Genomic DNA, 14640 nt, shown 5'->3' on the forward strand with positions numbered 1-14640 from the left:
CCACATTTATCAACATACGATCATTCGTACGATGAGATTGGCGGCATACGAATGTTTCATAAATCACACGTGAACTCTGTCGTAAGTTGATTTGTGCGCACAGATCTGCGCTCGTTTCTACGTTAGATTGATAAATGAGGCCCAATGTCTCTCCTTTTCACGGCCCTGCACAAGCACATGGTTATCAGGAAAAGACACACTTCCTACAACACAGCTGCACCCACAGCAAAAACAACCAACACCCACATTCAACAGAACAACACCTGCGGTTCTTGTCGCACAGATAAACTCAGCATCAGTTCTGTCAGCTTTGCCCTTTAAGAAAAATAATACAACCGACTGTCTCATCAAAAACATCAAGTGGCCTTTAAAAAAAAAGAAAAACAGGAAGAGCACACGTTTGAGTGATTAGTTAAATCTGCCTCAAAATGGTGGTCGTGACTTGGGGAAACCCAATGTGGTTAAAGCAGTCCACAGACATAAGCACAGCTTGTTTTTATGCAACCACAATTGAAGGGCTACAGTTATATGACGAGGAGCTATTCAGACCACAAACCGCAGATCTTCAGCTCAGCTTGGAATCACCCCATTTCCACCCACAACTCAAACGGCTTTACAATGGACGTCCTTGTAACATGTAGTTCATTATGCTATTGGATGGGAACTTTTTAGCAACACGCTGCACGCTGCAGCAGCGGGGGGACTCTTTTTGGCCGTAACACTTCCAACCCCACACTCATATGCTGAGCCAATGTGTGAGGTAGACGTAAAGCTACTGGAAGACAAATGTAGATGTCCAAAAAAAATCCCATAATCCTGTTGTCAGCATTACAGGAAGAAGACTGGATTATAAACAATTGCCACAACAGGCTAATCATTTTTCAGTGGAGAAGGTTGATTTAGCCTATAAAAAGCTCAGATTAAGGCTAATTATGTAACTTCTAATGTAAGTCTATGGAAGTTCTATGCATTTAGATAGCAAGTAAAAAAAAAGTAGAGTCACTTTTGGTGAATCCTTAGTTCTTACTTTTTGAGGAATTCTGCCTGGCCGCAGATTTTCATCAGGTAGTCATCCACGTCAATCATATCCAGGTCATCATGGACGTAGCAGAGTGTCTGATAAATCAGCAGGTCTATGGTTGATGATCCTGAGAGAAGAGGACAACAATATTATAATTTAACAACTACATTATGTAACTACTCTTTTGTTTGAATGATTAAGTTAAAGGTGACATATCATGAAAATCGGACTTTTCCAGGTTTTAAGTGCTATAATCAGGTCCCCGATGCATCTACCAACCAAGGAAACGTGAAAAAGATTAACCCATTAACTTTGTTTTGGGAAGCCTTTTTCTGCAAGCGTCTGAAAAAAATGAGCGCATCTGATTTCGATCCCTTGGTGACGTGGCAAAGGGATCTCATTATAATATAACTATAATGAGTTATATAATGAGTTATTAAAGGGATACTCCACCCCAATAAGCTATATCAGGAGTTATTAAAGGGATACTCCACCCCAAAATGAAAATTTTGTCATTAATCACTTACCCCCATGTCGTTCCAAACCCCTAAAAGCTTTGTTCGTCTTCGGAACACAATTTAAGATATTTTGGATGAAAACCGGGAGGCTTGTGACTGTCCGATTGACTGCCAAGTAAATTACACCGTCAAGGTCCAGAAAAGTATGAAAGACATCGTCAGAATAGTCCGTCTGCCATCAGTGGTTCATCCGTAATATTATGAAGCGACGAGAATACTTTTTGTACACGAAGAAAACAAAAATAACGACTTTATTCAACAATTCATCTCCTCTGTGTCTCTCCGCTTCACTGTAGTGCCATTTTGGAGAGTATCCGCTGAATGCAAGCAGCGTACGCTCTTCTGTGTCAGCCACGCCACACTATTCTGACGATGTCTTTCATTCTTTTCTGGACCTTGACCGTGTAATATATTTGGCAGTCAATCGGACAGTCACAAGCCTCCCGGTTTTCATCCAAAATATCTTAAATTGTGTTCCGAAGACGAACTAAGCTTTTACGGGTTTGGAACGACATGGGGGTAAGTGATTCTTTGGCTGCACAGACGAGCACAGAACACTATTTAGTCCCAGCCTCAGAGCAGACAACAGAACAGTGGATTTATTGATTTATTTACGTGTATATTGCTGCTGCCACACAGATCTAAAATAAACATGCGATATATTTCCCAGCTGTTTACCTTCACAGGCATAACCGTTTTTGTACCTTGTGTTTTTAACGTAAACTTGTGTGTGAATTAGGGTTGGGCCTATAGACGATGCCATCGTCCATCGCCGATAGCTGACAGACATCACGATGTTAAGCTGACATCGTGATCCCCCCCCCACACCTTTTCTCCCGCAATCCGCCGCATCCCAGTTCCGTGTTCGGAAAGGAAATGAAGTGTACTACGGAAACCCTAAAGGGAATAAATAGCCTACGGGAGATGGGAGGATAAAATATTTCAATACTTTTTCTCGCAATTATATCGTTGGGTAAGTATAGGCGACTGTATATAAATTGCGGGCATCAGGGAGCCGCTATTGAAACCACTTTCGATTGTGCGATCTCATTCTACTTTCGCTTTCGAGATTCGCGATCACAAGGACTCTATACTATGGAGCAGCAGTACTTACCACACATTTGACAAGATTAGATGTTTGTCATTGGTGCTCAGGATCTGCAAATCATTCGCCATTGTCCAATCAGACATTTCCCCTTACTCTGTGTATGTGGTAAGTGAACTTTCATGTACTGTAAAGCAACAGGCTACCGCTAGCAAGCGTCTAACCTTTTAGTGGCTCCGTATAACGCGTTATTTGTTTCACGCTTCGGGCACATCCCTAAAAACAGATGTTTTATCAGGTTTGAGCTGTAATGGGGCGGGGAGCAGCAGCTCATTTGCATTTAAAGAGACAGGCCCGAAAAACAGCGTGTTTCTGCTTCCCAAAAAACTGCGTGTTTCTGCTTCCACTCAAAATAGGCATTTTCAAAATGATATAATAAATGATCTGTGGAGTATTTTGAGCTGAAACCTCACAGACACATTCTGGGCACACCAGAGATTTATATTACATATTGTAAAAAGGGGCATAATATATGTCTCCTTTAAATTAATCAGTTCAAAAAAGTATTAACTGATTAATTTGTATCCTTGTGTAGTGTAGTTTACTTTGTTGTAGCAAAATATCTAGTTAAATGTTGCTGGTATTTTTTTTTTTGTTCAGTTACATAAATATAGAATATTTTCTAGTTGTATTTGGTGGTAAATTCATCAATTCAAATGTAAAAAAGGTGTATCATATGGTATTTATCTTGCAGATATTGTAGATATTGACACCTTAAATAGTTTCGATGCAGTTAGCTACTTAAGATAAAAACTTGTATAGTAGCTAACTGTTTTTACAGGGTTAGCTTGAATGTTTATCTCCTTTTTTTGATCATGGGTAGCTTAAAACTTGAGAAACTACAGTTTTAAAGTAACTTCCCCAAACACTGCTACACAAAACAAATGCCAGTTCAATTACATGCTAACAATGAGCAATGAGCATACAAAGAACAGAACTGCCCAGTGCGTTTCAAAGGGTATTGGTTTATCTATAGCTCGATCAATAAGAGGTCATCAATTAGTGATATGTCTGTGCAGCCCTTCCTGAAAATGGACACGTTGCCAGATGCTACAGATACAGTAAATTAGCACCTACTGATCTGAATACATTTGGTGGACAACAAAAAAAAGAAGCAAGGAGATGGTAATTTTCCCTTGGCTCACAGCAATGTTCGTCACTTCACTGGGAGGATGTGAAACAAACGAACAGAGGTAGGGATGAACCAGATAAAGGTTAATCCACCCTTCCCCCCTTTCCACAAATTACACCCTAACTGGGCAGATGTACTGCACTGCGGTCACAGTGGGAGCACATTTTAGAGAAAACGCCCCTGTCTCTCTCCCTTTTTCACACACCTCAGTTTCTCTGTAGTTTCTCAATAATGAACTGGGCAGCTCTGCTGGAACATGAGTCTTGAGGCTAGGTTCTTATTTATTTTTATTTTTTTTGTGAATAGACCCAGATAAACAAATGCCAATCTGAGGCAGCAGAGAGGGCAAAAATTGCTAGATGGAAAGAGAGGAACAAGACACTTGTTAACCACATTTGTTTTGCAATGCACAATTTCCATTGATAAAATGAGCCCTTTCTTGCTGATACTAGCGATGATATAATTATTTTTATATTAAATACTTAATTCCAGTTTGATATGTAGAGATAACTACAGTGGGGCAAATAAGTATTTGATACACTGCCGATTTTTCAAGTTTTCCCACTTACAAAGAATGGAGAGATCTGTAATTTTCATCGTAGGTACACCTCAACTGTGAGAGACCGAATCAAAAAAAAAAATCCAGAAAATAACATTGTATGATTTTTTAATAATTAATTTCCATTTTATTGCATGAAATAAGTATTTGATACAATAGAAAAATAGAACTTAATATTTGGTACAGAAACCTTTGTTTACAATTACAGAGGTCAGACGCTTCCTGTAGTTCTTGACCAGGTTTGCACACACTGCAGCAGGGATTTTGGCCCACTCCTGCCATTTGATTTCCACTGAAGAGTGTAAAAACTGCAGTTTTGCTATATTCATTTAATACATTTTTGATTTTTAGATTTTATTCATTTTAATTATTATTTGACTTTTTTTTAATTCTGGGCAATAATTCAAAATTGAAGCCAAATTATTTTATTAATAAAGAGATTTTAGAATCATTTTAATATAATATAATACTTTTTTAAATAATACAAGATACAACTACTGTTCTAAATGACTTTGCCTAAATAAATTAGAAAATTAGAAGAAAAAAAAAAGTGAATTTAGGAATCACAATATTATAATGTACTGCATGAAAGATATTCATTGAATGTACATTCATCAACTGTCTGACTAGGCAGACAGGGTAAATATATCACTACCCAACCCTTGAGCAGTGCTGTACAGACCCAACTATTTTTCCATGCCCTATGAATTATTTTGGGTTGACCTCCATCATTTTAACAAATATTTAGCAGATTACACAGCTGCTCATGACACAAAAAGAGAGCCATGCTAGAATGGCACCACAGTCTGCATTTATCATACTTTGGCAGGCTGCCATAATAAAGAGCATCTGTCAGGAAAATCATGCCAGAGCAGGAAAAACAAAAGAAGAACAAGTGCAGTGAATAAGTGGGAGTGAAAACATGTTCACGACATATTTCTTGGGCCTCTCTCTAATCTCACCGCATGAGGCCATATCAGTCTCTGTGTGTGTATGAGGGGTCTGTGTGCATTCCTCCAAGGCGAATAATGAAAAGCTGCCTCTTTTAATTGAGTACACAAAACAGATGGCTGGCAGAATGCCCATTCAGTGTAATGCTATTAAGAGAACTCAGGGTCTAGAGCCTCTCCAGCCTTTCCAATGAGATCCTATGGCCCCATTCAAAAGATTCAGGATGTGGAACAGAAAATACAACTCCACAGTTATAAACAAGCTCAACACAGCTGATACAGAATATTTAAATTATCTGTATTGTTCGATTATAAATAATTGAAAGCTCTTCAGTTCTTACCATCACAAGAGAATGTGAGTGGTTCTCTGAAGTGGTCACTATAAACCGTGACCTTTATGCTGACCCCCAGGCCCTGCTGCAGTTCATCTTGTGCCACACACGGACTCCAAACAAAGCCTGCATTTTTTGAGTAGTCATTGCATGGGTATGCCGATCGTAGCCTGGTGAAAACAGTAAACGATGTAAATAAATAAATTGGAATGAATGGTCCTAATAATAAATGTAATTATTATATACACTTTTATATGCAAAAATACATTTTTTAATTATTGAAATATAATACAATATAATATAATATAATAATATATTTCAGCATTTTTAAAAAGTGGACACGAAAGACACTATGAATGAAAATACAAAATGTAATAACTCACAAGTCAAGTATATGACAGAAGGCTGCCACTTCTTCATCTCTCTCTTCAGACAACTGAAAGAGCTCATAACCAAAGCCATTTGACCAGGACCCCAGAGATACCTAAATGATTTTTAATAAATATTCCTTTATCTGACATTTATCAATTGTGATAAACATTTTATAGAATTTTTCAAAGCAACAACAATAATAATAATGTATATAATTTTTATTATATACATATATATATATATATATATATATATATATATATATATATAGTGTATGCCAAAAGCATTCATTTAAGACTTTGATGTTAGCATGTTGCTAGCTAACAATCAGTGTGCCATGCACAAAATGGGGCACTTTTTTGGAGCCAACACCTTAAGGATCATGGGAATGTATACAAATATTCATAATAAACATTTCTCTTGCATAATTCATCATCTTTTACACTTTTTTTTATTCACTCTTGTATCTCAATAGCAGCATAATTAAAAGGAGAGTTCACCCAAAAAGAAACATTCTGTAGTAATGTGACTTTTTTCTGTGGAAAACAAACATGTCTGTTTATTTTTATTATTATTATTATTATTATTATTATTATTACACACACACAGTTTATATAAACAAGCATTGTAAAAGGGAAAAAAATTCAATAAAATAATTCATATTATGAAAAAAAAAAAACATCCAGGAAATTAAAGAAAAGGACAGTCTGAATCCTTACTGGATCAACTGATACTCTGCGTTGGCTTCTAGTACTCTTCTGCAATGGAAGATAGGTGCGAGGAGGAACCTGAGGAGGAAGGGTGTTACTGCGAGCTACTGCCTTCCCCGATTTGTCCCCATTTACTCTCCGGCTTCTATTAGGTGACAGCCAATCCCCATTTAGCTTGCTTAGGGAGTCATTGAGGTTATCATAGTTCAGAGTGTCTCCAAAGGAAAGCTTGGGCTGGTCCACCTCAGGAGTGAACAAGTTGACATCCCGTGGGGCTGAGCTTTGATGTACAATGAATGGATCGTTCTGGGAGACGGGATTTCTGGGCGGTACTGGTGGCGGAGGCTCATCTAGAGATGGCAGCCCTTTTGACAACAATTGCGCTGTTCCTTCTAAATCACTTTCCCATTCGTCCAGGATGTAACGAGGCTCCTTACTAAATCCGTGAGACTCACCGCTGGATCGCGATAAGTTCGACACTCCAGGTTGAACGTGGTTGAGCATGGGGTCAGATCCGGAAACACCCTGCTGCAAATTATTCCAAGGAGGACTGGGAACACGTCTAGGCATGGAGGGCTCGCTCCTCGTGGGTGATGACTTGCTGGTTTCAGGAGGTAGAGTATTTGCTGGTCCCTTGTCCTGTCGGTGGCGGGCAAGGGCGTCATACTCCATCTGCAGGGCCTCCGCTAGGACCAGCTCCCTCTGGCTGAGGCCGAGCGATTCCAGACAACCCCAACGCTGCTCCTGGTCATTCTGAGTCTGCGCCGCAGACATTTTCCTGTAGGGGGTTCTGGAATGCACAAGAGGAACGCAGAAAGGAGCTGGATGGCACTACGAGTTGCACAACCGGTTCATTAGGCTCTGTTCGGAGATAAGAGTAAAAGAAAAAAAAATCACATGATTTTGCTGTTTACCACTGATAGAGATTGCAACATCTGGAGCCAGTATAAAAATAAGTCATCAACCTTGCACAAAGATGTTGACGTGCATCACAAAAAGCTAGCAACTAAATAAACATGCCATCAAGCTACAAAAAGGACAATTTAAATAATAATCCTGCATATTCTGTGCATCTCTGTATGAATGAATGGCGCAGGTGCGTGGTTTCGTTTACTACATATACTGGTGCACATGACGGTTGCGGTGATTTCAGCATCTGCCTTCTCCTTAAATGACACTTCATGAGAATTTTACCGTTTAATTTGCGTAAAACTATCGACATACCATACACACATAGAAACTTAAAGGTTTGCCTAATGGCAACAGTCAAAACAAAAGTTTGGTTTAACTTGAAGAAATTGTGTCAGAAACATTACTATTGTGTAGACGTAATAATACTACTACTACTACTAATACTCATAATAATAATAATAAAATTATTAAAACTTTTTTTAAGGAATATCAACACAATATTTCTTTCATTTTTTTATTTTAATAGTAAATGTTGTTTAACAGACACAAAACTAGACCCATTAAACAGGAGTCTAGAAAAATTAAAGCGGAAATAAACTGAATCCAGGTTGTAAAACAAAAATAAAAAAATAAAAAAATAATTTGTGGAACGGGGCCCTACAGAATAAAAGTCCCACTTCCAACACTTATTGGGCAAACAGTTAAACCTATTGGCCATATCTCCCACTATAACAAACCTCTCCTCAACAAGAAGAATGACTTCAGGTGTCATTTAAGGAAGCACCTATATTAAATTTATGCACAAGTCTATACAATTTTGTCTTAAAAGGGGAATCAAAATCTATCTAAAAAAATAAAATCAATCATTAAAAACTTGAATTTAAACATAACGTGATAATGTACAGTATGAATTTACTAAATATTACATTTAACAGTGTTTTTTTTAATCATGTGCTTTTAAAGATAAAAAATAATTAAGTGAGTTTTAGACTGAGGTAAAGGTAATGTAAATTTAAAAACAACCGAGCACGAACAATTAAACATCTTATCTTTCTTGCCCAAAATACCAAAACATTTTAAAAGCTTCAATATCAGCCAATATGGTGGTACAGATATAGCAAGCACCTCTAGTATCTACAAATGGCTAAGTAAATAATTAGATAAAGACAGAACCATTTAACTAATGAAGTTCTTGAACCATATATGGATCAAAGTACCACATGTTCAGTCGCAGATGTTTAAAGTAGTGCACATGTGTGACTCTGACTTTGATTGTCTTTGCCTCTGATCATCTGGGTCTTATTGTCTTTGCTTGCTCAGCAAAAGACAGAGCCAAGCTGATCTTTTGCTTTCAGCACAGTCATCAGTGCAACGCAGGTTCTTCTGCAGCACAACAGTTCCTCTGCAGTGGGGGGAAGCTGATCTCTCTCCTGCAAGGAGACTGATGTGCCATATTAAGAGGCTATTCCTGTGGAGTCACAGCTGGACAGATGCTAAGCTTCGAATTCAAATCGGCCTGAAGACCTGCTGAGTGCTGCTCAAATGGGTTTAGGGTTCGATCAGCCTCATAACACATGTGCCATGACACAGCTGCCGCCCCATATAGAGGCACAACAACTGGGCTTAATGGTCATCTATAACCCCGCACAATGGTAAATGGGTTCAGCAGGGAAGGTCTAAGGTCAAACAACAGTTTTCTGCTAGAATGATAATCATTACAACTTGAATAAACTGCAGAGTGGTCCTAGACCCCAAAGTGGATGAAAGTATACCACTTTGTGTAAATTTATTTGGACCGTGGCTCAACTAAAAGGTTTAAAATTACAGTTTACGCAAAAATGAAACTTCTGTCATTATGACTTTCTTCGGCAGAACACAAAAGATATTTTGAATAATGTTGTAACTATTTTTGTCCATATTATAAAAGGCAATGGCATCCAAAACAACAAAACTGGACTTATTTTGTGTTCCAAAGAAAAAAAAATACCAATTGTGCCAGTTGTATGGGTTTGGAATGACAAAAAAGGGAGTCAATTATGATTTTCATTTTTGGGTGAACTATTCCTTTAAGTTCATGACCACTTGTGACCCATTGTTTCTTTCGTAACGTGACAACAGTGGCAGGGGTTCTGTTTCTCCGCCCACTAACACAACTGTAGGAAATTCTCACACCCTACCCCAGAAGACTGGCACCAGAACAAAAAACCGAAGAGGAAGCAGAAGGGCATGTGTTTGACAGACATTCCTGGACCCTTCCATTGCTCCACGTTTTGACCCCATTTTGCATCCCAAAAATGCAAAAACACATATGCCTCTGGTCATCTCTGGTGATCTTCATCTAAATAAATAATGTGAAATAAACAAAATGTGTTCCCCAGATCAACAGAGGAAATGGAAGCAGCAACCTGACTGGGTGTTTTAGGCCTTCCATCAGCAACACATCCAGTCACTTGTTTAGTTCCTGCCTGGCTGAACATGTGTACATATGGAGATCAGTGTAAACAGAAAGGACTCAGCACATTACAGTTTTCAAAACAGGTGTGATGTGATGCGTTTACAGGAAGTCATCTGGCTTTCCACATTAAAAGTGAAATGCTGTTTGATGCCTCACAATCACAGACGGTCAGAATTGACTTGATGTTTTATATACATTAAAGGAATAGTTCACACAATAATGAAAATTCTGTCACTAATTAGGCTACTCACCCTCATGACATTTCAAACCCGTATGACCTTCGTTCATCTTCAGAACACAAATTAAAACATTTTTGATGACATCTGAGAGCTTTCTGACCCTACACCGACAGCAAAGCAACTGACACGTTCGGCCCAGAAAGGTAGTAAGGACATCATTAAAGTAGTCCATGTGACATCAATGGTTGAACCTTAATTTTATGAAGCTATGAGAACACTTTTTTGTATGCAAAGAAAACAAAAATAACGACTTTATTCAACAATTCTTCTCCTCCGTGTCAGTCTTTGTGGCACATTCAGTACACGTTGCTGTGCCCCTGAATTCTGATTTTTAACAACAAAAAAAAAACTTATGCCAACGCTAAGATATGCGTCATAGGAGTTCAGCCAAATTATAAGGGGCTTCTTTATAAGTCAACTAGTAGTTCAAGCAACCCTTAACTAGTCAATTAGTCTTTTTTAGTTGACGCAGCTGAAATACAAACTAAGCGACCAATAAAATGGCCTATTGCTCAACGTTTGTTGCAAATGTGAATATTCAGAACAAAACTTGAGATTAACATAGACAAATACGCCTTCTTAGGACATGGTGTTAGAGTCAGCTCCAGGACAGTTAATAATAATTGATAAACAAGCTTGTGCAAAAACACTTCCGAAAAACCAGATGTGTTTGTAAACAGCATTCTCAGGCATCAACAGATGGACTGTACAAATATAAATGCAACTCCGTCTAGATGGCCTTAATGTGGCTGTCCTCCATTCCCAGGAACACCGGCCTCCCGTAGGCTTCCTATGCAGAGCCTCATGACTGAGCTTTGGCCGGAGGGGTGCAGTAAGACGGGAGGGGTTGCAAGGATGGTGGATCTGCATTGTTCCACAGGGACCCCAGGCCAGCCAGATACAGGCCCCCGGAATCAATCCCCTGCTGGGATTTAATCCCATTCAATCAGGGGTGGCTCCCAGATTGGCCGAACAAAGGACAGGGAGGAGTGAGGGCAGCCGCGTCACGTGAGGCAGAGCCGACTCAGACATGTTCACACGGCTTGGAGAGCCAAAGACAAAGAGACCGCAGTCATCCCTGTCCCCCATATACACCCCTCCCCCAACACACCCATCCAACAACATATCACACGGTTCCCTCCATGCCCAGGGTGATCGCTTATGCTAGTTCCAGCTGATCAGGGCTTGTGCGCCGTATGCGGAGGTCTTCCATCATCAATACGCCTCTCTTCCTGTGGAGTTCCCACCCTAATATCGGTTCAAAGACCCCTAGACTAGCCGACTCTCTACTGTGATCTGACAGGCAGATGGTGGTGAGCAGGCTCACATTCAGCCAACGAGGTAACATTCAGCCTCTGTGGCATCCAGTGGGAAAGTCGGAAGAAAATCAGCATTGACATTTGACAAACACAAAACAAACTTCAAATAAACTAAAAACTAACTATTAGCACCAGACTTCCCATTTAGAAAAACAGAAACAGAGAGGATAAGGCCAAACTCAAAAACCAAACCACAAATCCCACAGAAAGGTGACTCAACCAAATGCATGGCACCTCTGACCTGTTGCGAAGGCAGCGCCTGGCCAAGAATGTCTTCAGAGTTCAGACACCACAGTTCCACCTGGTTCTACGTGGTTTGAGGAGATTTTTGCTTTTTTTACCCTGTCTGACAGGTCTTAGGTGCATGGATGGTTACAGAAATACAATACATGACATTTTGCACACTGAAAGACCTGAAACAGGTAAATGTCTGAGGCTAATTCCAGATTGCCATGCTGAAATAAAGAATGCAGACTGAAATACAAAACTGGGATCATGCATCAAACAAACAAGGAACTAAATCTGGAAGAAAACAAGGTTTTAATCAAAGATGATGAATAACATTTTCTTTCTTAGTCACAAAGCACTACAAAACATTAGTTTAGCTCTTGTTCAGCCCAGTGTCATGGTGATTCAGAAATAAGCAGAATCTTGAAACAGGTTTGCAGAGTCTAAACCCAAATTGTGGTTATCGTGTCATATATATGCACTTTTATGCATCTAAACACTGTATGGCAGTCTAAACTTCTCTCTTCCCTGTGCTTTGAGTTGCATAAACCTATAATTAGTGCAAATATTTTACTTTAAAATACAGTTAAGTCCTGAATAAACTGAAGCTTGAAGAGATGCATCATGCAACTTGTGATACTGACTGTATGCATTATCAAAAAAAAGTCGGCTTCATTTGTTTTATGAGTGTAAAAACACATGGTTCTTTTGGGATGACCCGAGTTGATTTTTTTCTCAAGGATTATTAAAGGATAGCCTATATACATTTTCTTAAAACCATAAATAACGAAATGGATTAAGACTTTTTAATTGTCTGATTTAGCATAACTGTAATTTATTTTACTGTAAATTATATTTGTCTTGGGTTTTAGATTATAAATGGCTTTGTGATATATATATATAAACATGCAATATTATTGCATAGCAACAGACACCATCATGCTTCTTTTCTGTTTACAGCACTTTCACCTCCTATAGTTTACAAATTATTTTAAATCATTAAAAAATAAACCAAATTAAAACTATTAAAATCGGTTTTTAAATATAACAAAATCAACAATCAAATAATAATAATAATCTTACCTAACTACACAACATTAATTCCTCTGTTTTGATACACATTTAATCCATCTATGGCTCAGAGTGTCCTATCATACAAACGTCTCTTTTAAATAAAAATCTGTTTGAGTTCAAGAGCCCAAACTTGTCAAGTCGATATCTAACGTTAGCCAGTCGTTTTGAAATAGAAACGGGCGATACACGAGCAAAACCGTGGCGGTCAAACGCCTCTGATTCCTATGTTCCGGCCACCTAGTAAATGTTAGGTTTAGAGCAGCGTTCTCAGCTCGGGAGAAGCTCAATCCAACACAAAGATTTTAGGAAAATGTACAGTCACTGCGCAAAAACAGCTGGTCGTATATAAATACGAAGCGTTCTCAGCGCTCTCTGTTATAGTGAAGGAAAGAGCACATCACATACCGTGTGCACGGCCTCTTGAGCGCCTGTGTCATAGACCTTTTCGTTTATTCTCAGGCTCAATCGTTGTTCTTTGATAGCTGGTGATCAGGCAGCCGTTTCCGGTGTCCCCTAGCAGAAGAGCAGGGCCAAATCAAGAGCGCGTCTCTGTTCATCCATATGAGACGCACGCTCTTTCCTCCCTCTCTCTCTCGCTCTCTCGCTTCTGTTTATCTGACCGGGTTGTTTGATTGGCGACTTGCGCTGTGGATTTCGGCTTCAAAGCTCAGCCAGTTCTCATTGGATGTGTAAAGACAGAGGATTTGGGTTAAGAGGAACAATAGCAGACTCTAGTGGAAAATACGGGTAATTGCATCCCATCATGACATCAAACACTGCAGTAAGAACTTTTCCTTCAAAGTTGTAAAAAGAGGAAATGACTGTATATGTTCTATAATACAAATGTATCAACTTCAATATGTTGCCATGAAATGTAGTCCTACATACAGCTGCATATATACACAAAAGCACAATATGAGGCCTACGTCAAACAAAATGAGGATATCCCTACACATTTTGTGACGGTGTATTCTAAATATTCAATATAAAACACTAATTAGCAGAGTCGAAGAACACTGAGCCTATAATATGTACCCAAAACATATTTTTAAGAAATGTCTCAAATTAGCACACACAGCATTCTTCAGTGAGAAACACTACATTTAGATGAAAAAAAAACATCAACAAGTATCTAGTACCAGTGGGAAATTTGGTTAAAACACAAAACAGACATATCTTGGGTAAATACCTCAAAGATCTCAGATTATGGCAAACTCTCACACAAATATAGGAGACTTCAGAGACTTGTTGTGGTAAAGGACAGACCCAGATTTGTTAGAAACTAGAAGATAACGGATTCTGCGAACACTAAACAATAAGTGAGGTTAGATAGAAATGTGTTTTCTTGTAAAATTTCAAAACAGGAACGACAAATGTAATGTTTTCTTTGGCAAGCATGGAATGGTGTACAAGTGTTCTCAAATGAATCTGTGGCGCCATCTTTTGGTGTCAGCCCTCTGTTAACACCAAGAGATTTTTTTTTATACCGTTTATCAGTTTGATCTAGTCTAGCAGTATTGTTATTGTTCACTAAAACTAGAAAAATCGTTTTTTGTTAATTGAAATAAAGCTGAACAGTTAATAAATACTAAAATTACTTTGTCAAAAATTGAAATCTAATTAAATAAAGCTAAATATAAATATAAAAAAACTAATGAAAATTACAAAAAGCGCACAACATATTGATAACTGTTGCTACACTTACTAAAGTTAA

The 14640-nt window shown here is 38.6% G+C and overlaps 1 protein-coding gene across 2 annotated transcripts in view; it reads right to left on the bottom strand.

The window, feature by feature from the left end:
- Positions 1-13854, bottom strand: part of pik3c2b (phosphatidylinositol-4-phosphate 3-kinase, catalytic subunit type 2 beta) — a 56708-nt gene extending 42854 nt beyond the window's left edge. For both annotated transcript variants that reach the window (XM_016241184.1, XM_016241107.1), the window contains exons 1-5: positions 13332-13854; positions 6709-7560; positions 6001-6101; positions 5627-5787; positions 1028-1148 (exon numbers count right to left, since the gene is read on the bottom strand). In XM_016241184.1, coding sequence (XP_016096670.1) covers positions 1028-1148; positions 5627-5787; positions 6001-6101; positions 6709-7473 — 1148 coding nt within the window. In that variant the 5' untranslated portion in view covers positions 7474-7560; positions 13332-13854. The remainder of the gene's footprint in view (positions 1-1027; positions 1149-5626; positions 5788-6000; positions 6102-6708; positions 7561-13331) is intronic.
- Positions 13855-14640: the final 786 nt, after the last annotated feature.

Source organism: Sinocyclocheilus grahami, unplaced genomic scaffold, assembly GCF_001515645.1.
Source record: "Sinocyclocheilus grahami isolate Dianchi unplaced genomic scaffold, SAMN03320097.WGS_v1.1 scaffold3.1, whole genome shotgun sequence".
Taxonomy (NCBI): domain Eukaryota; kingdom Metazoa; phylum Chordata; class Actinopteri; order Cypriniformes; family Cyprinidae; genus Sinocyclocheilus; species Sinocyclocheilus grahami.